The sequence below is a fragment of the Balearica regulorum genome, chromosome 1 (genome assembly GCF_011004875.1).
Source record: "Balearica regulorum gibbericeps isolate bBalReg1 chromosome 1, bBalReg1.pri, whole genome shotgun sequence".
Classification (NCBI taxonomy): Eukaryota; Metazoa; Chordata; class Aves; order Gruiformes; family Gruidae; genus Balearica; species Balearica regulorum.
Genome location: NC_046184.1, coordinates 37062783 through 37088718, shown reverse-complemented (window position 1 = coordinate 37088718; position 25936 = coordinate 37062783). Strand labels below are relative to the sequence as shown.

The following is a 25936-nucleotide window of genomic DNA, read 5'->3' as shown; positions in this document are numbered from 1 at the left end:
TGAGATAGATACCTGGTCAGGGGCCTCTGCATCTGGGATGTGGGTGAATGTAGCTGTACTTAATTTGCCTATGTTGTCATATTTTGGGGGCATGCCTGGGACAAAAAGCTTTGTAGCATTGTTTCACAAAGTCCAGTTAACTTCCAGCTTTGGGTAGTATCAAATGCTTCTCAAGAGCAAAAGGCACACTATGCTGTATGCACTATACTGCATGGCTAATCATCTTCCTCAGAAGGAACTTTTTTCCAAACATTATGTAGTTAATGCTTAGATTGCATTAAAAACACAGGGATATAAAACTATTTCATTATTGGAAGTGTCTTCACTAGTCTTGATGGTATTCATCATTATGGTCATCATACTTTTATGATATCGTAATGGTAGGGTCTATAAACTGACTATTTCTGAAAGCAGTTTTTTTATCCTTTTTAAACTTAATGATTGTCAGCCTCATTAAACATCCAGTTACCCTGTGTTATGTGAAGTATGTCATGGAATTTTCTGATTTCTCTTCCTCTCTTCACTAGTGTATTTCCTACTTTGTATCTTTCATCTCTGTTTTGCAATAAACAGCCACTCCCTTTCAGCTTCTTGAGAGAAACATTTTTATTTCAAATCTTCTGTTCTTTCTTCTGTTCCTGACATATTTTGACCAAACATGAGCATAATGTCTGAAGTGAGGAGCTAGCTGATCCGTATAATATAGTATACTGTTTTCATGCTTCTTGTTATCGTGTTCTTTATATGTTCTCTTCTAATCTACAAACTTACTTCTGTTTTCTACATGACACTTGAATGAGTGCTATAGCACTCATTATTTAGCTGTGTAAACCTATTCTACCATGTTATTAGACCACAGCTTGTAAATTTAAATTTGTAATAATTTTTTTCTAAAACAGGCAGCATATTTCTGGAGAAAGTTTTCTACTAGAGGGCAGTCTTACACTAGCAATTAGTAGGATTTTTTCCTTGGTCAATTTTTTGCTCATTGAATATATCTAAAAAGGAAAAAAAAATGTACATGTTTCTATAATGTGTCATATTTTTATGTTTTCATATTTTTATACTGTGAAGTATAATATTGTGTTTTGCTCTCACACAGCACTGTTAGCAAATAGTTTTTAAGGAGTGTATGAGTTGATGTTAGATGTGATGAGGGTGCAACTTACTCTGTATCACTAGGATGTAGGAATACAGGCTTGAGACACTCCAGTGAGTGGTATAAAATCATCCTGACAAGTATGTAGTAAGAAAGCCAGAGGCTGAATTCTGTAAGTGCCTCATAGGGAAATCCCACCATAACACACAATCTGAAATAGTCTGAGTGGTGAGGCACCTTGTAGAAATACTGAAGGAGGAAAGGATGAGGGAAGCAGTTTATTGAGTATTTGTCCAATGAGAAGAAAGATTTCTTCCATTCTTGTTTAGTTTTTTAAAATGCGGAGCACAAGGGAAAGAGGAACTGGAGCTTAACTGTCTCTTGATTTAACAGAGTCCATTTCATCATTCTAAGATTTTTCTTTTTTTCCACAGAATCTTTGAGGAGGCCACACGCCACCTTTGTTTTACCCTGCTTTCTGGGAAGTTTGTGAAACTTAAATAGCAGCTGCACCTGAGGTTGTGATTATTGTGGTTTAATGCTAACCCCTTCAGTGCAGCCCTGCGCTTTGACAAGGCAGCATAAGGGAGTTTGAGACCCCCGAGTTGAGCACCGTTGTTGTGGCCTTGACTCTGCAGAGCTTCCAGGGGTGGGAAGAAGGAGGTGATGGGTCAGAAGCGAGGAGAAGAAGTGAATGTTTTTTTAGCCCTGCCACACACAAAAGTCCAAGGAAACCTCTTAAATAGCATAAATACAGTTTTCTTGTTTAAAAGAGTGGATGATAAACTGAGCAGAGCTGCAGAAGGAAAGATTCTGCAAGTTCAACCCTAAATTAAATCTCTCCTCACCACCCCATTCCACTGCTGCTTGATTAATTGTACTTGCTCTCTGTCCGCGTTTGGGAGCATTTGCTTTAAATTGCACAGCTTTTTCACTGGCACTATTTTTAAATGCCTTTAACTATGGGGTACCTTGGTGATGAATACTGAAGACCATCAGTGAGTGAAATGGGAATCCTATGCCAGGATATTGTCATAGTGACAGTCAGGTTGCAGGACTTAATGTGATGTATCTTCACATTCCAATGACAATTAATAATGCATAATTACTATTTCTGCAGTTTTCTTTGTCACAAAGATGGGATGGAGTATTTGTTTTGTGTGACACAAGGCTGGTTGCCTACCACAGGTAGCTGAATATATCAGCGGTAACATGAGGAGGCTTTTCTCTGAGGATGAGGTAGCAATTGCTCACTCAGTTCAGATTTTATGAGAACTAAAGATGCACTCTAATGCATTTTATGAGTGTAGTTCATATTTGGAACAATAATAGTAAGGATGTGTTGTGGTTTTCAGAATAAATCTTTAGTGGCAACATGATTTATTTGCCTGTTTAGAATTAGCTTCATTTAAAAAAAAATCTGAAGGTTTGCAATGTGGTATCATTGTCTAGCTTACCTGAAAAATTTGTCCCAAATTGATTGCTATATCATAGAATGGTTTGAATTGGAAGGGACCTCAAAGATCATCTAGTTCCAACCCCCCTGCCATGGGCAGGGACACCCTCCACTAGACCAGGTTGCCCAAAGACTCATCCAACCTGGCCTTCAACACTTCCAGGGATGGGGCATCCACAACTTCTCTGGACAACCTGTTTCAGTGCCTCACCATCCTCACGGTAAAGAATTTCTTCATAATAGCTGATCTAAATAATATATGGCTACGGCTGTCAATTTTTTTTTTTTTCTATAACCAAGCTCCAATTATGTGTATATATGCATTTTCTTTCATGATTTCTCATCCATTGCTTGACCCAAAACTTTGCATGTCTTAATTATATTTTACAATTACAAAACCCAAGAGACTGCTGAACCTTCCTGAAAGCTAGGTCAGCAGCTGAGCCTGAAACTTATTAAATTTCCTAGTATGTACTGGAAATGAATTGTAAGGTCAGTGCAGTGAAGGATCTGTTTGCTCTTCGTGTATCCAGTAGCTATTTAGAATGCTGTAAAATCTGAATCTTTTGAAAGACAATCTAAAATAAATCACTTTGACTGATCATACTCCCACTTAAGGGCTCTGTCCAGTTAAAAGTACAGATGAAGATCAATGATTGAAAGACTGCTTTTGACAGAATACCACCAGAGCTAGTAGAAATAGATGTCTTGTTCTCTGAGAGTTTGCAGAATGTCGATACTTCTGGGAAGAAGGTCAAGCTCCCAAATGTGAAAGAGATAGAACAGCCATGCATATGCACACCAAAATAGGTAATATCACTTGGTGGCTACGGAGGTCTTCTCAGCTGTGGGAGGAAAGCGAGGACATTTTTGTGCTTTTTGTCTCGTCTGTGTGCCCTGACTGCTGGCCCTTGTTCCTTCTCTGAGTTGCCGCTTTATTTGCACCACATGTTTAATTCTCATCAAATTGGTATGGTTTTGGAGAATTAATTTCTTTCAAATAGTGGAGCTGGTTTTATTCTCAGGGTGGGAGAAAGGACTTCTTCCTTTTTTACATAGCTGATTTGACAGGTTATTTGTGGTCATACTCTCTTTGGTAGTTCAAAAGTGAATGAAGCTTTATAGGAATACATAGAAGTTTTTGGAGACTAATATTTAGGTTACAGTAATGCCTGCAGATCCCATCTGAATTTAAGGCCCTTGAACATCTCACAAGAGCAGCATTGTGATAGTCATCTCCCCTGACTGTATGTGCTTATAATACAGACCTCTCAGTTATCTGGGGTACTTCTGCTGTTGATAGGGAGAAATAAATCTACTTTGGAGTGAGATGAGCATAATCTGAAAGTGCAGGGGTTTTTTTCTCTCTGCTGAGTATAAGGGCAATTTAGAGAACAACCTTGGAGGCGTGCAATCTAGGTGTCTGAACTTAGCTGAACTGGTAGTAACACCCTCTTGTTGAAGAATTACTAGTCCAAAAAGGACAAGATCAGGGAACTCCAGAAGAACCATCCATAGCTGATGTGGCCATGCCGTGTTCATGTCAGTGACAGCCCGGGAATACGGCTCAGGCCCCTGGGAGCTTCTCAGTCCTAGTTTGTGCTGCCCATTGGCCTAGAGGAAATAAGTGGTAACATTTAAATTTCACTTTTTGTCATGGGCCATTGTTCTGGTCTGTTTTAAAGCTTCCCAGTCTCTGATGGCACCTTATTTGACTACCAAGTTCACATGAGGCTTGTTCAGTGTAGGACATAGCTGGTATTGTGCTCATAATAATGAGAGTGAATTTTGTTAATGACTGTTCTCCTTTATCACCTGAAAAGCTCTAATACAGACTTTGGTGGGAGATTGCTTTGGAAAACTTAAGAAAATTAGTGCCTGTGTGTGGTTTAAACTTGTATCTTAATTGTTAGTTTCTGTTACAGTTTGGGGGCAGAGGGAGGGCGATGACAAAATATCTTCTTCCTCTACATGGAAGGTAAAATATTTCCATTTCAATCAGAGGTGTAATGCCTTTATGTTTTTTTCCCCAAAGGCAGCACATCTCCAGAGGAGTAGCACCTTTCAAATGACATGAGGACATAAGCTGTGGAAGCATTCTCCACGGTGCCTGATGAAGTGGATTTTGGCCAGGGAGCCAAACCCTAAGAGAAGATTGAGAGCAGTAGTAGTTTGATCTACAACTCCCAGGAGGCACAGTGTTGCCATTTTGAATAAATGGTTTCAGTTTAGAGTTGAAATACTTTCTCTTTGGGATACTTGTTTCTATTGGCAAAATACTTCATGTTTTGCATGAATAGCAATCTATTTTTACAAAAAGGTTTTTTAGCCAGTAATTCCGTTACCTGTTAAAAATGGCTTAAGCAGAATTTTACAGCCAACTGTTGTGTGAACTTGGAGGGATTCTGAGCCCAGAGCAAGCTAGTACAACTGCCTGTCATGCCTTCAGGGATGAAATTTCACAACAGGTTTTTGGTGAATTTACCAGACTGGGTAAGTGGGTGGGGGTGGCTAAGGAGCCGCATTCGAAATGTGTACATTTGTTGGGTTTTCCCAACCCATATCCTGTATGATATTTACTGTGGTAAGTAATACAGTTGTTGTAGTTTAGCCCCAGCTGGCAGCTGAGCACCATGCGGCCACTTACTTGCTCACTGCTTTTACCCCCGCCTCCTGGTGGGATGAGGAAGAGAATTGGAAGAAAACAGTAAAACTTGTGGCTTGGGATAAGGGCAGTTCACTAGGTCAGCAAAGGAAGAGGAAAGTAACAAGTGGATGATACACAATGCAATTTGCTCGTTGCCTGGAACCTGATGCCCAGCCTGTCCTGTGACCCTGCCTCCCTGGCAGCTCCCACCTTATATACTGAGCATGATGTCATGGTATGGAATATCCCTTCAGCTAGTTTGGGTCAGCTGTCCTGGCTGTGTCCCCTCCCAGCTTCTTGCAAAAATTAACTCTATCCCAGCCACAAACCAGGGCATGAGTACTGTAGGGACAATACTTCCTTTTCTCAGCGTTTCAGTAATGAAATGAAGAGTGCACAATAGCCTGCTGAATTCCTTCACTTGGAGGAACTCAGTGCTCTGTGGATCACTATACTGTTAATGCACTGCTTAAGAATATGTTTGAACTTTACTACAGCAGCTATGCTATAAGCTACAAAAATAGACTTTTATGTAATTTTTATAATCAAGGCTTTTAAATGTGCATTTCAACAGAGTAAGTTGTAAGTAGTAATGGTCGTTCAGCAATGAACTGCCCTTTGAACAGCATGAACTTGTAGTGACGGTCTATATACATATTGCTAAAAGAGACATTTTGCATTAACTTTTGGATTTTGTAGCTTGGGGCAATGATGAATGATGTCTTTTGGATCTGCAAATGACAATTCATAGTGCTCTTACTCCAGTCTGTCTGCCCTGCCCTATAGCCGGTGGTTGGCACCTTTGTGGAGCAGCTGAAACAGCAGAAAGTAAATGGAGCTGCAGTTCACAGCCGTGTCCATAAATGTGAAGTAAGCAGTGCTTTGGGCATGAGGTGATGGGATGCAGGTGGTGCCTAGACTGTATGCTGATCTGTTGCGTGAGGGAGGAATGTTCAGCTTACTGAAATAAATCATGTCTGTCATCCTAAATTAGACCATAGTCAATGTGACATGCAGATATAACTTTTAAGTTTTTTTGACTGCAGTGAGATTATGCTTTCTTAGTCTGAGGTGTTTTGCAACAGTATTGCCTGGTTCCTATCCCTTGCAGAATGATTTCTTTCTAAATCTGTATTAGTCCACCCACATCTGACTTGCGAGGCAGCCCCACAACCAGCTGTTTCAGCATAGCTGGGAGAAGATGCAGGATTAAGAAGAAACAGAGGGGAAAGCAAAAACTGGAAAGACTCTTTCCACATGCTGCTGCCAAATATGCTATCATGCAAAGACAGGTATTGTTATGCCTTAAAAGTTTCCCTGAGGATTTCTAGATGAATTTCTCCCCTCCAAAAAAAAGTTGAGGTTATCATCTAGGGTATGGTTTCTTGGTACTTTTCAGGCAGATCGGAGCTTGTGCTGCCCCAAACTTAGTCTGCCTCCAGCCCTCGGTTAATGGGCTCTATCTGAGTGAGAGATAGATAACCCCATCACAAAAACATGGTTTCCTCTCAAATCAGAGCAATAGTGGAGCTGACGTACATCTGTCAGAGGAGACTGTGTGGAGCAGAAAGGGAGAAATATTTGAGAATCACATAATTGATTAATAGCTGCTGAAAAAATATATATCATTACCACATAACCTTAATTTTAATTATGAGGTCTACAAAATCCACCTTTTCCGGACACTCTGCCTTTGTGAGAGCGGTTGTGCTGACCAGCATGCTAGGAGTTGAGCTAAAATATAAGATCTAAAAGTATACTACTATGCCGAGAGCTATACCAAAACACTTGCTTAGCTCTTCCGATCAGGGGGTATGTAAGTCCAGTACTGTACAGGAAACTTTTCAGAGGACTGGGAAGAACGAGGTAGTGAACATGTAGGCTAGCACGGGTGGAGTGCAGCTGCTCCCACTTGTGTTTGCCATCCTTGAGGATCTCTGCAGGTTCCCGGGTTGGCACAAGCAGGGAAAGCCTGAGCTGTCCCATCTGCCAGCATGGATCGGCCTTATCTACCAGTCATGGAAGTGAGGATCACGTCTTTTTACTAGATGTCAAACTGAGGTCCTTCATCTCATGCCTAGTGAAAAAAAAGGTCTATCAAAAAAGTGTCAGGTGCTGTTTTGTGTAGAATTTTGGTCTCCATGGTGGTAGGTCCATCATTTAATAATGACGTGATTTTGGAATGCTTTTCTTCTGATCTACACAGTCACTAGGAAATTAACTTATTCTCATGGTGGTAGCCACGATTGATCAGTGCATCAGGGCTGTAAGGTAAAAAAAGATTGCAAGTTCAGCCGCTTTTTTTTTTGCTTTTTTTTTTTGCTCTTTTTGGTTTTTTGCCCCTTTTTTTGCCCCTTTTTTTGCCCCTTTTTTTGCCCCTTTTTTTGCCCCTTTTTTTGCCCCTTTTTTTGCCCCTTTTTTTGCCCCTTTTTTTGCCCCTTTTTTTGCCCCTTTTTTTGCCCCTTTTTTTGCCCCTTTTTTCTCTTTTTTCTCTTTTTTCTCTTTTTTCTCTTTTTTCTCTTTTTTCTCTTTTTTCTCTTTTTTCTCTTTTTTCTCTTTTTTCTCTTCCTTTTTTTTTTTTCTGGGGGGTTAATGAAAAAAGAAAAAAATGGTGAGGGTGTGTGGCAAAAATAAGCATCTCCTTCCTGCCAGAGCTGTATTAATACAGTGGGTATTTCTTCATTTCAGAAAGAAGGTTACCTGTGTGAAAGTTTCCTGTGTTTTACCTGCTGCTCCTGTGCCGCCGGCAGCTCCATCACCTCACTCATGGCTGTGTAACACTGACCATCTCTTTTCCTTCCCTTTCTTCCTCTCCTGCTTTTCCAGGACACAGATGGCATCAACCTGTACTACTGGTCCCTGTTTGATGGACATGCTGGGTCAGGGGCAGCTGTGGTTGCTTCCAAACTGCTGCAGCACCATATCCTGGAGCAGCTGCAGGAGATCGTGGACATCCTGAGGAACACAGCCGTCCTCCCCCCCACCTGCCTGGGAGAGGAGCCCGACAACCCAGCCACCAACAGCAGGACGCTGACACGGGCGGCCTCCTTGCGTGGTGGTGTGGGGGCCCCAGGCTCACCCAGCACCCCTCCAACACGATTCTTCACCGAGAAGAAGATCCCACATGAGTGCCTGGTTATGGGAGCCATAGAAAGTGCGTTCAAGGAAATGGTATGTATATCTCGGGACTCTGAAGTCCTTGTTGCATACATTAATGAGTCACGTGGCCTGGAGAAGATGAACATTTGGGGATTTTTTTTTTTTCTTTTCACTTTTTTGTTTTTTCCCCTACTTAAACCCCATCTGAGTGTGGACAGAATTATTTTGAGAGCCCCAACAGCTTACCTGGTACAGGCAACTGCATCTTAACTCCCAGGCAGCACCACAACCACGTTTGTGGATTACTTGACTCTTAGAAGCTTCGTGCTCCTTTTCCTTTTTGTTGTTTTTGTTGTTGTTGGTTTTGTTTTCCTCCTTTTTTTAAGATAAAACTTAGTATTGCCTCACAGTATCAGATTTCAGCATTGGCTGTTACCATAAGGCTGTATATATGGGCATGCAATTTAGAAAGCCTCGTTGCTCTACCGGTGCAGCAGCAAAGGCTGTCAGCATTCCTTGCACCACAGACCGTTGTTCGTGTTGCCTACAGCTACATAAACGTGTCATAAAAAGTCACATCGGGCACATGGACGAGGGGCAGCATCCCTGATCCAGTGACCCCAACGTTAGTGTTGGGCTGGCTCATAAAGCACAGCACTGACTGCAGAGAGAGTGTGCAGCTCTTGACTGAGGTGGGTTGGGTGTGGGTGAGTGGGCCAGGAAGTACATTCCTATCACCCACCTGACTTGTGTACAGCATGAACAACTGGGAGGAAATCATGACCCTATGGAAACAGAATATCCATGAATTTCCCTATGGAAGGCTGTTTTTTCTCTTTTGTAATTGATGTAGCTGCTCTGCACTTCCCCCTTCACTTCTCCACGTTATTAAAAATAATTCTTGTCAGGCAAAGAAGAGGCTTGGCCTGGCAGTGAGTACATGAGGATCAGGTCTTGGGAGATCTGATCCTGTTCTTTTTTTCATCTTTTAAAATTTTTTTATAGTTGTTTTTAGAGAAGCCTCTTATTTCAGCAGAAGGTTTTTGAACTAATGAGTGTTTCCCAGAGGTTTTATTTGTTGTCTGAAAAGAAGTATTCAATCATTGTTTTTCCTGATACATGTGAATTTTGTTTAGTACATGCATCTAATTAGAGACTACCGTTGTTGTTATAACAAAGCAGTGCTTCACTTTGACTTCTGAATAGCAATTATCATGCTGGTTTGTCCTTTCTTCACAGGGCTAAAGTTCATTGTCTGTCCTTGCTATATAAATGACTCTGTGTCTACCACAATGCAGTATAATTTCAGCATTAAGCTTTACATTAAAAGGAAGTCTTATAAAAATGGTCAGATTAAGAAAATCAATAGATAATTATATCTACTTAAAACTCTTGGAGTCTTGTGCTTATAATTGTTTTAGGCAAAAGAGTATTTTCTTTTATCTGTGTAAGGGAGCGGTTCATAAGATCAACACTCCTTAGTTTGTCTACGCTTGCAATGATTGATCTTCTTCAGACCTCTAACTTCCTGCTAGCTTCTACTCCTCGTAGTCTTTGGGTGACGATTTTGGGCCTCTTCCACAGCACATATTGTTTATTCAGCCGTATTTTGTACAGGAACAACATGGATGTTGTTGCGTTAGGTCAATGTAGTTGAGATGTGCATAATGCACGAGGGTTTGTGCCAGCAGAGTATTGTTTTACCTGGCACTTGGTGAAAGCTCATGTTTCCTGGACACGTAGGCAGACTTCTTGGTGATGTTTCCTGAAACACCCATTGCTGCAAAGGAGCCTTTTGAACCTCATGAAAATGCTGAGAAGATACAGATACCTTTTTTGGTTTGTTTTTTGAACGGTCCAGCCTGACTGGTTTATCTAATGATGGTTTTGTCCCCTTTTCCTGGGAGCATTTTGCATACCGTTACTGTTTTCCCCCAGCTGCCTTTAGAATTCTAGTTAACCTCTTCCTGCTTTTGCTTCGTCTCAAATAAAATGTAATTCATCCTTTTCAAAAGGCTTTTAAAAATTATTTTTCCTTTATTGTGTGTGATTTCTTCTGGGCAGTGCTTGTCTAACAGCTACGTGCAGTAAAGCACTGTGGAAAGATGACACAGATCAAGTCATTGCATGACTTAGAAATTTAACAATTAAGCTGTGCCCTTTTTGAAGTACTTCTAGATGGTATGCTCTGACTGTGTTGGAACTGGGATTAGCAAGTTTCTGTGTTGTGTTCTCAGATAACTGACTGTCCCATTTAAAAAATAAAAAGTGCTCAATGCCAGTAATTGTCAGTGCTCAGAGTTATTCCAGTTAAATGGAAATAAATATGCTCAAGTTCTGAAGGTATCTTAAATCAAATCCTCTAATTTTCATCTCTTGAATTTTAGGATGTGCATTTATAGATTCAGTTCTAGGAGACAGGAGGGATGTTTCCAAGTGCTCTTCTGTACTGGTTAGAAGCATCAAACTATAATCCCTTCCCAGTATTTAACCTTGTATACATGTGTGTGATGTAGTATGTATTTTAAAGAAAGATTAAGGGGAGAGAGCACCTATTGCACACTGAACTATGTTTAATTTTAGATGAGGGGAAATGCCACAGAACTAGTCTGTGTGATTTATTGGAAGGTTATAAGTTTGTATATGTTGTGTCATGATTTTCTACTTTATTGAGATTTTTTTCACTCAGAAGAAATCTAGACAGGTGCTTTTGCAAAACTGGTGCTACTTTAATTTGAACAATCTTGAGAGAGTAAAATACATTGTAGGGTTTTCCTTTTGAGAAGATGCCTCTGATTCAATAGCCAGTAGAATAAGAAAGGTTAAAGCAGTGGTACTGGCATGTTGATGCCTTTTTGACAGAGGTAAAGCAGATTAAGGACTTAATTTTGACTTTATGCCTTCTGAAACATGATTATTCTTTTTAAGCAGATACCTGTGTGTAGGAGTAAAGCTGCCTTCTGTCATAGCAAGATGGAAAGGCCCCTGCTCAGAGGATGGCTATAGATGAAAAATAGTTATTTTAGTTGTTGTTGCAGTACGATAACTTTGTAGTAACGGTGATACTGCAATTAGATGAATGTACCTACTTCTGTTTCCGAGGTTCTAAGTTTCTAAAACAGCATCGGGTGCAGCTGCCGTTCACTGTTTGTGCCGCTTGCACACTCGCTCCCCGCGCCCTGCCTCGGCCGTGCACCGTGGCCTGCGTTGCGGGAGGCGGCTGGCGGCCCGTGTCCCGCCGCGTTTCGCGTGCCCAACACGCGTGGGTCGAGACAGGCGGAAGGAAAAGCTGGGCAGGGGGAGCGCAGCACCCCGAAATCCGCCGGCCCCACGCCGCGCCCCGCGGCTGGGTGAGGTGGCCGAGCCCCTCCGCAGGGTCTCCACGAGGTGGCACGAGCAAGCCGCCGTCGAGGATGCGGGAGCCTCCGACAGAGAAGGTGGTGATGGCTTCGTGGCGTCATCTTCCTCCTTTTTCGGAAGAGATTGTTAATTAGCGTGATTAACTGCTGCTTTTGCTGTGCGAAGCCCAGGTCTGAGCCTTGGCGAGGCAGGCGCTGAGGAGACCTAAGCGGTCAGTACGGTGGGGACGGGAAACGATAGCCTTTTGAACAGAGGATGTAGAAATCCTTTTTTTCTTTTTTCTTCTTCATTTTTTTTTTTATTCTGTCTGGGTCTGAGTGGCACACTCTGCCCTTTGGGCTGGAAGGCGCGTCGTTTGATTCTGCCCAGCATTGCTCAGCTCTTCCCCTGCATGCAGATTGCTGTGTGCGCAGGAGCTGCATGCTACAGAAAAGAGGAGGAAAAAAAAGGGGTGGGGGGGAGTTTGCTCTTAAATCTTTCTCCAGGTGGAAAATGGGGAAAGCTTTGTATACACTCAGACTTTGTCTAGAATGAGCCCCTTTATACCCATAAAGACTTCAGAGGTATTTTGGGGTTTCTGCCCCTGTTTGTGCTGCATTACTTTCCCAGTAGCACTGTTAGAAAGTATTATTTCATTAAAAGCTGGTGTCTCTACATCAGAATGAATTAGTGGCAGTGGTGGGCTTTATTTTAGTTTATTTTTTTTCCTCTCAAATCTTGTTGAGCTGTAGGAAAGCCTCCTCCTTCTTTCCTACCCTCCAAAAAGGAACTATCAAACAAAGTATGTTATATCAAATTAAACATGGCACTGAATATACTCTGGCAAGTCATGGTAATAAATTCAAGTTCTGAACAACAACTAGATGGAAGAGCCCATGAACAGCAATGATTCGAAAAAATCCAGTACACAGATCTAGTTTAAGTCAAGGAAATTCTGAAAATGAGGCCCTAAGGATTATCCCACTTCTCTCCTATAATAGATGCTACTGAATTCTGCTTATTGAAAGAAATAAATTTTAATGTAGGCATTCCAGCACTTGCAAAGTGTACGTATGACAGAGCTGAAACCAGGTGAGGAATTGTACATTGTTTGAGGGTCTCAGAGGATACTCTGAACTGTGGAGATGAAGGTTTTTTAAAATTCCTGGCAGTGTCTGGAAAATCCACTCCAGTATTTGTAAGTTTAAATTATTTTGATGGTTAGAAATGTCTGCTTCCTTTGAACTGTTCTTTTCAGCTTAATTTAAAAATATATAGAAACCATTGGGAGGAAAATCAGCTTCTCTATGGCAAGATTAGATAAAGTGGCATTTATAACAGGCACATGGCTGTGACCAAAGGTTCTGTGAAACTTGATTTTTAGCTTGGAGGTGGTTTCCTCCTGGTCCTCACTCCCTCCGAAAAATAAAATTAAAAAAAAAAAGAAAGGAAAGAAACGAAAGGAAAGAAAAAGGAAAGCTACAAGTCAATGAGAGCATGGGCTATGAGCCAGCAGTAAAACCCCACTCTCCGGCAGCAGTGCAGTTCCCGGGTGCAGCAGAGGATGGCCTTGCTGGGCAACGCTGTGGTTTCTTGCTGTCCCCGCCGCACCGCTCGCCTCAGAGCTGTATTCATGGCATAAATGGGATTGGGTCCTATGAACACTGGCCAGCGAGGAGTCGCATTATATATGACAGACACCTTTGCCCAGCCTGCTCAGGATAGCAGCTGAATGCTGCTGAACATCCCTCCTGCTGCCCCAGGTCACCTCCCTCTCCTGAAATTTGTAGGAAACAAAGCGTGGTCCCTGGCCACCTCCAACTCTGCAGATTCCCAATCAAATTGCAGCTGTCATGGCTTGCATTTGTTGTGGTGCTTTTCCTCAGATAAATTTAGCTCTAAAATAAAGTTCTAAATCCCATACCCCAAGGCTATAGCTCTGTGTGCACACACAGAGAGGCAAACAAATTTATTCATAATAAAAAACACATACAAGTAGGCAGGGTTTAGCTGAAAAGATCTACCAGTACTTGCAATAGCAATGCTATTATTATTATGCTTCCTGTTTGAATCCAGTATTAGAAGGAAAGACCAGTTTGAAATTGGATTTGATTCTGGACACAGGAGAGGAGGGTAATTTGTAACATGTTGTGTTATTACCCCAAACTAAACTAAGAGACAGCAGAATTAATTCATTGGCATATACTTCAAGTTTTGCTAAAATGTATGGAGTACTGGAAAATAGCTCATTTACTTGTGTCCTTTATGTTCTCCAAGCTTTCCTAGGACATTTTATACACACACACACATATATATACACATACATATATATGTATATAGTTAAGTTTTCATTCTTGGGCTTGATTGATTGTTGGTGACAGATACAACTTGTGTTCTCCATTTCTATTAAGTAGGAGGGCTTTTTTATATATAATATTTCTTACACTCAGAGTCAGTTGGAAACTAAACGCAGGAAGAACTATTTGAGGGGTACGTACCTCCTTAAATTTGGGCCTGTGCTCATGCATAAAAAAATAAGTCTTTTCAGGACCTCATAAAAGCAATGAGATTAGACACAGGGTCAAATACTGTGGTTCATCCTGGGAAGTCTGTGATGGCCAGTATTTTTCAGTAAATACTGTTCTACTGACCTCTCTCCCCGCCCTTAACAAGTTTAGCATCCACACATTCCCTGTGTTTCTGAAACGAGGTCTTGCTGTTGCTTATAAAGGTATATGCTAAACAACCATAGCGTCCCTTTTGGGGAGCAGGTAGTTATTCATGTCGTAGCTAGGTCTCATTAATTATTGGCTGTCTATGTAAAGCACTCTCCAATTATACCACCAGATACCTGTTGTTAAGCTACATTAATCTTTGCCTTCATTGTGCTTTTTTCCATAGCAAATTCCCTTGCATCCCTCAGAGTTGCCAATTGTTCCTTGGTGCCTGATGTTTTACAGTCTCCTGTCCTGATTCTTCCCGAACATCTTTGTATCATAAGTACTAGGTACTCCTCAACTTTCCGTTCTTCTCCCTGACCATGTGGCCATAGCTGCAACAGTAAAGAAAGCCAGGGGGACATGCAGTTTAAGAAAGACTCTTTTTTTTTTTTTTTTTAGTGTAATCTTCATTTTCTAAAACATTAATTGCAATGCTGTCTTTATAAACCTTGTTCTTTTTTCCCATAGGATTTGCAAATAGAACGAGAGAGAACCGTGTATAATATTTCTGGTGGCTGCACAGCCCTTGTGGTGGTGTATTTATTGGGGAAGCTTTACGTGGCAAACGCTGGCGATAGCAGGTGAGTAAGTGTGGTGTCTCCCCAACTTTTCCTTCACCCCAAGCTCCCCAGGTCTGGTATTATCAAATTCCTTAGTTGCAAACGGTATTACAAGTGGATTCTGTTTCTTGGGTGGATGCTTCATGGTTCTCATGGAAATAGCAATGATAGGCTTCCAGTATCCTGTCAAGTGGTGGTTGCAGTCAGGGAGGTTGATGACACTTCTGGCCCTGTAGCAGTTTCTGAATGACTTGGTGGTTGCAGGGAAGTGGAAAGAGGCTAAAGAGCCATTGAAACAGAAGAGATGTTGAGTGTGTAGAATTGTGTGTTGAACACTGACAAGGTGACTGTGTCTGGAACAGCTGGTAGAGCTGGACTGATTCAGTAGGAAGTCCTGTGGTCCCTGTCGCCAACTTTAGTCTTGGAAGGCCACCTGGCTCTCAGATTTTGATATAATTGAAGGTAGTCATCTGAAAGCAATTAGCTGCTACTCTTTCAACAGGAGGGGAGAGGAGGGAGACAGACTACCACAGGTGACGATTTTTACTTTGTCCTATTCTGGCTCATGTACTTGTCCATTTTTCAGAACTGAATGTCGTTGTTCAGAAGTTGTTACTTTGTTATATTTTGAGGTTGGATGCCTGAAGACTCCTGATGAGAATCTTTGTCTTCTGATTTAGCTAAAGCTAGGAGTGTACTGGAAATCTCTCACTTGCATTCTTTCCTCCTCTCTCACTTGCGTTCTTTCCTCCTCTCTCACTCTCTTGCCCATATGACCATCAGAGAGAGATAATAAGGCTGTTCTTGTGAGACTTCAGACCTTCACATGTTTCTTTCAGCAGTACTCTGCATAAACAGGCCAGGGAGAATAGTTCTCCACATGTTACGGACTGCTGTTGTGTTCTGTTAGTTAACAGCTGAGTAATTAAAGGCTGCAAAGGTACTGAGTCATGTTGTCTTTAGGTGAAGACTGCTATGGTTATGCGTTTGTGTTTGAGGTTTGTGCACACACAGTTCATGTTTGTAGTGTGTACACTCATGTATTTACAGAGACAGCACTCAAGGACAAAGAGTTTTGTAGTTTAAACATAACGTTTTTGTTGTCTCTTGCTGCTTTAAACTGTATAGGAAGTCAGATAAATCTTTTGTGCATAAAGTTCCTATTCTTCTAATGTTGGTGATTGTTCTTAAGATGCTGAATTTGCTGTCACCTCTTGACAAGTGACATATTTGAATCTCCTTTTCGCATCAAATGTCAAGTGAGCCCTCACAGAGGGTAGCTGCAAACATGTTTGAGCAGACCACCTATCCAGTCATCAGAACCACTAACTGCACTGCATTCTGCCTCTCTTGCCATTAAATCAGAAATAATCATGTTTCCTTGTGCTATTGCACTTGAAGTACTGTTGAGTCTCTTCCATCGAGTTGGCTAAATTGCTTTATTGCCTCTTAAAAGCATGCTGTGTAAAACTGGCCATGCAGGCACTACTTCTGAGTACTTGAGATCTTTGTTCTTAAGTGACTGGGACTGGCAGCTTCCAGTTCCCCCAGGATTCCTCCTCTGCTCCCCAAGAGCAGCCTCAGCTCCGTTGCAGCCTCTGACACCCAATGGGGAGAAACTCTTGTTTACAGTGAGCTTGAATTGGCACCGGTGTCCACGAAAATTAAAGACATTAAGTCTTCAAGAGGCTTTGAATGTTCATTAAGCCCATCCAAAACATTACTTCGGAAAAAGAGGAAGAGCAGGAATTAGAAGGGAAGCCATCGGCAATGCTGGGTCTTACTTGAACCAGAACTCAAATTTTTCTACTCATACCTCCATCTTGTTGGTAACAGCCTCCCTCCAGATCCAAAATATTTTGGTTTTGCACTTTCCAAATGAATGTCACAGAAACCTTCCTCACACTGAGCAGAATTCTCTGGATTCCCCCAAATCTTTCACTTTCAAATAAGCCCACTTCTAGATTTTCCTAGCTCAAGAAACTAAAAGCTTTAAAGCCTAGAAGATCATTCAATCTAGATCTCTCTCCTGCCAAATCCCCACTTCCCATGTTTCAGGGGAAAAAACAGCTATTGCAAAACATCTAAGCTGCTCCACATCACTAAAACGACACTTTAGGACTAGAAAAGCAGCTCTGAGGTTGTCCGCCTACTGCCAGGGTGCACAGTGCATTCCTGTATTTTTTAAGAGCCCAGTCACGTAGCCAAGAAGTTTTATTCATCTTAGTTGGAAAAATATGTTCCTTTTTGCTGTCTCATGCCTTGTGTGGTCAACTTTGCAGTTTGTACAGATACAAATGAGGGCTGTGAGAAATACAATAAGGAAACTACTTTAAAAAAACATGTTTGTCTGCTCTTGAGAAGAAAGGTGGGGTTTGTTTTTTCACCCAAACAGGGGACTTCTGCTTGTTGCTGTTGGAACTAGATGCTGAAACCTTCAGTTCTTCAGCAGAGCTTTAGTTTCTTTGAGTTTACCTACTCATTTGTGCCTCTTCTCTGTCCTCATTCTCCTTCTCCCCTCTCCAGTCCCCCACTGGAAAAAGCCTACAGATAAATCAAGCTACACTTCCCACAGACAGAAGTCTGTGAGAGAAGGTTTCGTGCTGCAGGGGTGGGAAATAAACATTTTGAGTTCATTCAAACCTCATTTGTACTGCCTCTGCCCAGAAGGTTAAGTCTTTTAATTCCAGGCAACTTCAAAACAGCAGAAGGTTTTAAAGGTGGGTTTTGAACAGCTTCTGCTGTCACAGGCCCAAGGTATGTACAACAAACTGTTACTATCACAATGAGACTAAGGAAACGCCAAGTGTGAGACTTGAATAATAATGTTACGCAGTGCCAGCTATACCTCAGACTTATGTCTGTGGTATTCAGTTTAACCACCAAAGCTTCTCAAATCTAATCATTTCATGCCACGTACCCTGGCAGTATTGTATAGCAGCTGTCCTTTTGTAGTTGATATGTAATTACATCATGAAAAGACTTTAATTACCATATTACTAAATTACCAGCCAGCAATCCTTTCAGGTTCAGCCCTAGCTCACTTCTGTATGGACTATTAGGCTTCTCCAAGCTGAACACTTTTGGTTGGTGTAAAAGGGAGGAAAAATTGTGCTAATTGTAGGTTTTGTTATGAACTATTATTGAGCTTGATGTTATGGCATCACTAATGTCAATGATATAATTAAACTTCTGCTAACGATGCAATCACAGTTCTGTAATAATTATACGTTAACTGCACATGATACCAGAACCCTACTAAAAATGAGGTGATGTATTCAGAGCCTGATAAAAACAACTTGGAGGGAGCCGCTTTCATTCTCTAATGGCTTGTCTGATCATTCTTGGACTCTGCCATAAATATACTTACTTGTACAGTCAAAATTAATGTCTGAATATTGGCCAAAGCTTTTTCTAATGTTTCTCTCTCTCTCTTTCTTCCTCTAAATGGTTAGCATTGTCCATGCAAGGTTATCTAATTAGGGACTGATAGTGCTATAGTTAGCTATCCGATATATAGTGCTTTTCTGGTGAGCAAAGCACTGTGCTTTGCTTACCAGTTTGACATATACACTATGGCAACTAGGCCAGGCTCTCGGAATAGCTGCTTTTTTTTTTTTTTTTAAATAAAACATAGTAAATCTTCTCTGCTCATTCTTTTAAAGTGTTGTTCAATTTTATATTGCTAAGATGATTTTTACTTCTAAACTGCCATAACACACCTTGTTAATCTCAGTTCTTTTTAGTTTTATGCTCTTTATTAGGATGTTGTTTTATAGCTAGTGATGAAGCAGTAGTAAAACAGGGACTTAATGTTTCTACTGATTACTGCCCAATTATTGTATAGTGTTATGCGACATAACGTTTGCCCAATATCACTACAATCACTGCAGTGACTGTAATGCAGTATGATTGTATTAACTGTCTTTGGTGTGAGTGTTGTTCTGGCTTTCATGTTGTCTGGCTAAGGAGCTGCTTGGAGACTGCAGGCACTGCCATTTTGTGCTGTGCTTGGAGCCACGGAGGGTAGCTGTGCTTTTATCATAATACAAAAAGCAGAACACCACAAGTTGATTTGACTTTTCCATAGGCCCTGAAACACTCACTAAATCTGCAAATGGGTTCTTGTATTTTTTTGATTTATTGACAGAAGATGGGATCAAAGTAAAGAGCCTGATGTTTCAGAGGCTTCACAGACTTGCAGGGTGACTGGATTTTTTGCTTTGCTTCATGTTGTGATTTAACCTGGCCGGCAGCTAAAACAACCCCATAGCCATTCACTCACTCCCCCCTACAGTGGGATGGGGGACAGAATCGAAAAAAACCCCAAAACTCATGGGTTGAGATAAAAACAGTTTAATAGGACAGAAAAGGAAGAGAATAATAATAACAATAATGATAAAAGAATATACAAGTGATGCACTGCACAATTGCTTACCAACTGCTGATCAATGTTCAGCTAGTTCCTGAGCTGTGGCTCTTCCCAGCCAACTCCCCTCAGTTATATGCTGAGCATGACATCATATGGTATAGAATTTCCCTTTGGCCAGTTTGGGTCAGCTGTCCTGGCTGTGCCCCCTCTCAGCTTCTTGTGCCCCTCCTGCGGAAGGCTCCTGCCTCCTCGCTGGCAGGGCCTGGGAAGCTGAAAAGTCCTTGACTTAATTGTAAGCACTTCTTGGCAACAACTGAGCATCAGTGTGTTATCAACATTATTCTCATCCTAAATCCAAAACACAGCACTGTACCAGCTACTAGGAAAAATATTAACTCTATCCCAGCTGAAACCAGGACACTTCACCAGCTTTATTACCATCTTTTTGCTTCCCTGTGCTTGTGTTCTCAGGGCATATTCACCCTCTGCTTGAACATATATCCTCATGGCCAGAATAGATTTTTCTCGTCCTTTTTCCAAGTGTAGAATTAATGCTAAGGCATTTGGTATTGTTAAATGATAGGAGCTCGTTGAGTGAATGTTTTTTTGGTGCTTCCATCTGAGTGCGGGTTAAATAACTTGGTGCTTCAGGTGCCCTGATGTGGGAGGGTGTTTTTATAACACTGACTTCTCCCAGCGTAATAAAATAGTGAATTGAAAATTGAGTTGTACTTTGTTTACTGTTTCAATTCTTTCCAGATTTGCTGCTTGTGTTGAATCTCACTACATTTATACTTCCTCTTCTTCTGTGTCATGGTGTTTGTCAGCTCCTTCCCTCATGCATAGTTCTCATCATAGGAAGTCAAATTTGGGGGATTAATTTGCTTTTATGAAGTAAATGAGAGAGGCTTGGAAACAGCCATATATCTTCTGACTGGCACTGTAGCTTAAATAGAATTTCTGAGAAGTCAGAACTGATGATTCTAACCCATTTTTGTGGTTCATGGTGTCTGACCTCTTCCTCAAGGCAGTCCAGCATGGTGATTTTTGCCAGAAGCTCTAACACTGTGTGAGGATGGAAACCAAAAAGTGTTCTAGTATATTGCTATTGTAGAGGTAGTTTGTTTTAATCTTTGGTTTACAGTATTTTTAAAAGAACCTTAAAAATTTTCTAATTTTCTGAACTACGCATCTTCTAATCTAAATAGTATATATTTTTCCTGTTTTCCTTGAGTGGTCTGCCTAAGCCCTCTGTCTCCTTACATCTGTGTCTGCATAAACCACAATAACTGTGCTTCAGACTTAGTACTTGGAGATCTCTAGAGGAAAGACTAACTCAGTTACACAGCTAACTCAGTTAACACAGCTTCTCCAGTCTGCAATATTTGGAAAAGCGTTCTTTTTCCTGTCTCCTCCTAAAAACGGCACAAAAAGAGCTGCAAATCTCTGAACCACACACAGGGCCTTTTCACCCTGGGACCACCCAGTCCCAGGGCTCCTCTTCGTCCTCTGAAGTTCTAATTTCTCCAAATCCTCAAAAGATGCCTCCCAAGAGGCAAGAGCAACAATTAAGGACTGTATTTTGGGCAAGCTGTGTGCACCTCCCCTTTTCAGATTCTTATTAATTCTTTGAGGGAATTACTTGAAAATAATAAATGCTTGATCATTTCAGGACAACAGATAACCTAAGCCTGGTCTGCTCAGGAGCCTGTGTAGTGAGAAGGGGCTGAATTCAAGATGAAGCGAGTCTCTCCCACACATTCTCCTTCACTGACTGCAGTTTGGTAGGTGGAGAAGTCTGATCCTGCCTAACCGAAAATGTTGGAAAGGAGCGTGACATCTTAGTCACATTCAGGAGATATGGCCAAGTCCCATTTCTCTGTTCCCCAGCTTCTATTCCGTGGAAGCCTGACTTGCAGGCCTGCAAAAAGCACTTCTGCTACCCTTCTGGCCTCATTCCAGGGAGAAGCAAAAGCACAGGATTCATAGGAATAGCAGCCACCTCAGATATTGCAGGATTTCGTGCTGGGTAAAGCGTTTGGAGGCACTTCAGGAAACACTTTAGCTGAGATGTGGAGAAGAAGTGTTGGATCAGAAATAAATCATTACACGCAAAGTGCAGTGACCAGCAGGTCGAGGGAGGTTCTCCTCCCCCTCTATTCTGCCCTGGTGAGGCCACATCTGGAGTTCTCTGTCCAGTTCTGGGCTCCCCAGTTCAAGAAAGACAAGGAACTACTGGAGAGAGTCCAGTGGAGGTCTACGAGGATGATTAGGGGACTGGAGCATCTCTCGTATCAGGAAAGACTGAGAGAGCTGGATCTGTTTAGTCTGGAGAAGACGAGACTAAGAGGGGATCTCATCAACGCTTATAAGTGTCTAAAGGGTGGGTGTCAAGAGGATGGGGCCAGACTCTTTTCAGTGGTGCTCAGCAACAGGACAAGGGGCAACGTGCACAAACTGGAACACAGGAAGTTCTATCTCAATATGAGGAAAAACTTCTATACTCTGAGGGTGACCAAGCACTGGAACAGGCTGCCCAGAGAGGTTGTAGAGTCTCATGCTCTGGAGATATTCAAAACCCGCCTGGACATGATCCTGTGTGACCTGCTCTGGGTGATCCTACTCTAGCAGGGAGGTTGGACTAGATGATCTCCAGAGGTCCCTTCCAACCCCTGCCGTTCTGTGATGAGGAAGAGCATTTTCTAGCGATCCAGTGGATGATAAGTTCCAGGGTACTAGCACGTCATATCCAGCACTGACGTGGCAGAAATTATTAATTTGGCAGTAAATGTGCATAGGCTTTTGAAGACAAAACAAATGTCCTGTCTCTTCTCCAAATTCTTGTTTTTCCTGGGAGAGTGTATGCCTTAGCAATGTCTATGGTGACCTAGCAGGTTTCAAAGCCATTGTAAACATTTTCGATGAGGGGTACATTCAGTCTTTGGTCCTAACCACATAGACATCATCTACCTATGAAGTCCTCATGTTCCAGATTATGAGAAAGGAGAGGAATTTTGGCTATTCAAGTAATCTCAGTAAACTGGCAAGCTTCATTGGTGTTAGTTTCCAGGAGTGATGAATTCTATTAACTTTCTCGTAGGTTTTCAGCCTTTAAAAAAGGGGAAAGAAAGAAAGAAGAAACCCAAACCAACAAAACCCAAACAAACTAATCAAGCCAGACAAAAAAAAAAGTGTTGGTTGCTGCCACTGCAAGTAAAAATACCCTTGCTGTCTGTTTTTATTGGTGAATGTAAGCACTGATCAAGGAATAATTCCTGCTGTAGTAACATCTTTGCATGTATGTTGCATGTGTAACCTGTAGAACTCGTAGTGTCTGAGGCAAGATGGGCAAAGGATGCCAAGATGTAATTTTAGTCACTCTTTTATCGGTACTTTACTGATGCATGAAGAGCCTGTGACCTCTAATAGAGACAGCTTGTGGTATAAGTGAATATACCAGAATCCAGATCTCCCAGTGCAATGCATTAAGCTCAAAACCATCTTTTTAATCTGTGCCTTACTAGCTGACCACAGAGAGACCCGCAGGTTTTTCATTCCAGTGTTACAAAGGCCAGGGCCAAGGCACGCCAAGCAGGCTGGGCATCTTAGACCTCTGGCTTCAATCCGTACTATGGGAGGAGGGTCAGGGGGAGTACCCCAGCCTTGCTGGATGAGTGTTTCAAGTCTGCTGCAGTCCTTACTGTGTTGGAAAGCTTTTCTCATCCCCTGAATTCAGTGAGCTTGCCAGGCAGCCCAGGCCGTTCCATTTTAGCAGCAGCTATGCAATGCAGCTCGAGCCCTGCTCCTGGGGCTTTTAGTGAGGGCTTCCCATGTCACTTCTGCATGGGTGAATGAAGCAGGGCTTGGATAAAAATTCACTGATGCAGAGTGTGCAGAGAGTGCGGCTTTCAGTCTGCTTTTGCCCCTCAGTCCAGATTGTTCCAATATCCTGCAACTGCCGCTGAATTAAGTAGAAAAGCTGAGATCAAAGTAGATGTGTTGCTTTAGGTCCTAAAAGTCATTCTGACTTCCTCAATGGTAAGACACTGAAGAGTAGGGGGGGAAAAAAATCCGTGCTGCTTCCATCTTACGTGGTCAGCCATATCCCAGCCATATTACTGGCAAAATAAACACTGACTTGCACAGCGATGCCTTCATCCACTAAGCCCAGGTTTAGTTGCCATAGTAACTCGTCCTGGAGATGAATGTGATATCCTCGACAGCAGGGAAAAATACTTTGATTCCACAGATACCAGTCCTGAGGCTCAGACCTGGCCACAGAGACGTGACTGCACTTCTTTGTTCATTTCCTTGGCACGGCCTGAGTAATTGGTGGCGTGTTGTTCAGCTGTGATACAGAAATGTGGTGGTGTATCATCGTTGCAACCCTGGACTTAGCTGTGTTCAAATGAAGGATACACTGAAATCATCACGGGCAAAATTAATCCCATGAGGGCAGCAAATCTCCAACCTAAAGATGCTGGAACCGATGGTGGGCAGTTTTCGTGTGCTAGCAGTGTCGCTATAAACTTACTATAAACTGGCTTGTAATAGCTTCCTAGCTGCCAGCTGAAATCCTCTCTGAAAGATCAGTGGGTTCAGATGTAAACCAGCAGGAAAGCACACACAATTAATTACAGAGCATTCATTGGCTTTTGGTTTAGTGCTACTGGAACCAGAGTAGACAATACTAGAAGTGTATAGATAAATGTATAAAGTCACCACTGGTTCAATAGCAAAAGTTAATTTCCTGATTAAACAAACAAACAAAAAAAAATTGCACACAGATAGCCAGTGCCATCCCATTAGTGATGGGGTGGGAGTACAAAAAAAAATGTTTAATTAGCCCTAAAATGAAACACTGTTAATAAAGCAAACTGCTTATAATAGGCCAACTGCTAGTAATAACTCCATACTTAGATCGCATCAGATAAGCAATACACTTGAGGATCCAAACTAGAGCAGGGAATTCACAGGAGAGTCCTATGGGAATACAGCTGCAGCCTGACAAAGAGGCACTGGGAACTAGAAGCATGCAGCTCCTGGGGTCAAAAATAACTGGGCAATGCATCTTCTCCAAGCTGTCTCCTCTGTGGACAACCTGCAAGCTCGGTATTATATTTAATTTAAAACTGTAGAGTGAGTAGTGATGCAGAAACAACTGAAGTAATTTAGTTACGGTGTGATGGCTCACCGTTGGGTGCAATATATAGGGCAGAGGGAGGCTGCCAGGAGTAGAAAATCCCTTTATCTGCAGCTTACTAAGTTGTTAGTTGAATACATGGGATGGAATGTGAGATCAGTTCTAAAAATTAAGATTTTTATTATTTTTGGTGGCAGTAAAGAAGATGCTGACTGGCTCAGGTGTTAGTGTAGATGAGAAATAAGCCCTTCCATGGAAATCTATGAATATTATTTTGCTTTGAGAAACAGCTTCTACTTGCCCATTTGTGATCCTTTATTAAAAATAATACAATTCATTTAGTAAAAACAGACCAGCAGAATAGTGGCTTTAGAGTATACCAGCAGCCTCATTTTGCCCACAGGCCTTCTCCACAGGAATCACTGAATAAGCATTAGAAACGTAAATACGAATGAGTCGGGTGACTGGAAACAACATAAAACTCTACACGTGTGTGCACAGGAATAACTTTCATGCTGGTAGGTGCCTCTGAAAGACAACTTTCAGGGTTTCTTGCAGGGACTGGATTTCATAGTTTCTTTCCCTGGTTCTTTTCAAAGGCAGGAGGAGGTTCTGACATTGCCACAAGAGCAGTGTAGCATGCTTAGCTCCGTGCTGGTGCGATGACATTGAAAAAGGCCCTTGAATGAAATACCTGAGAACACCCAGTGTCAAAGTCCTGCCAGAGCAGGGCTGTACGCGCAGTTGTGCTGCTGAGACGTCAGCCCTCGGAGAAGCCAGGGTGGCTGAGAGTCTGCTAAAGCCCTTGGCGGAACTTTGGGAGGGTTCTTCATTGTTCCTGCAGGAAATGCCGAAGCACACTCCTGTAGGAAATCACTTTAACCCAACCTTTGTGCAATACTTCACCAAGGCGAGTTCTCGCACCTTTTATTGGCTTGAGGGAGCTGAAGTTCCCCCAAGTGATGAACAAACGAATGTGTCTGAGCAGCCGCTTTAACCACGGCATACACAATGAGGCTGCGTTGTCACAGGAAGAGCCACGGGCAGGGAGAGTGCATTCCCTCTTAATGTTGGCTTTGTTCGGCTGAAAGAAATATGATTCAGTGTTTCTATTCTGTCACAATGCTTCTGTGGACAGCCTGATGTTTGCGCTGAAAAATATGAAAAAAAAAAAAAACCCTGGGTGGCAGGACTGTTGAGTGGCAGTAGATGGAAAAGGAAGACAGAGGCGGTTTTCATTGGCTTTACCCCCTCCCCAGTTTGTTGCTTGTTTTCGTGTTGGTAGCAATGCTATGTAGGTGTGGGGGCATTTTTGAAACATCTCTCTGGTATTACGGGTGGGAGGCAGCCAGGGGTTTTTTCCATTGACATTGCTCAAGTTTGCTGCTTTCACATCTGAGTTTTATGGTGATGGATATGTCATCGCTGGGACCTGTTTTATTGCCAGCGAAACATTATATAATGGTTTGTTTCATTATCCCCAGCCTGCCTTAATTCATAA

General features: G+C 42.0%; 1 protein-coding gene across 3 annotated transcripts in view; it reads left to right on the top strand.

The window, feature by feature from the left end:
• Positions 1 to 25936, top strand: part of PPM1H (protein phosphatase, Mg2+/Mn2+ dependent 1H) — a 145512-nt gene that overhangs the window by 72198 nt on the left and 47378 nt on the right. For all 3 annotated transcript variants that reach the window (XM_075745470.1, XM_075745479.1, XM_075745486.1), the window contains exons 3-4: positions 8029 to 8373; positions 14829 to 14941. In XM_075745470.1, coding sequence (XP_075601585.1) covers positions 8029 to 8373; positions 14829 to 14941 — 458 coding nt within the window. The remainder of the gene's footprint in view (positions 1 to 8028; positions 8374 to 14828; positions 14942 to 25936) is intronic.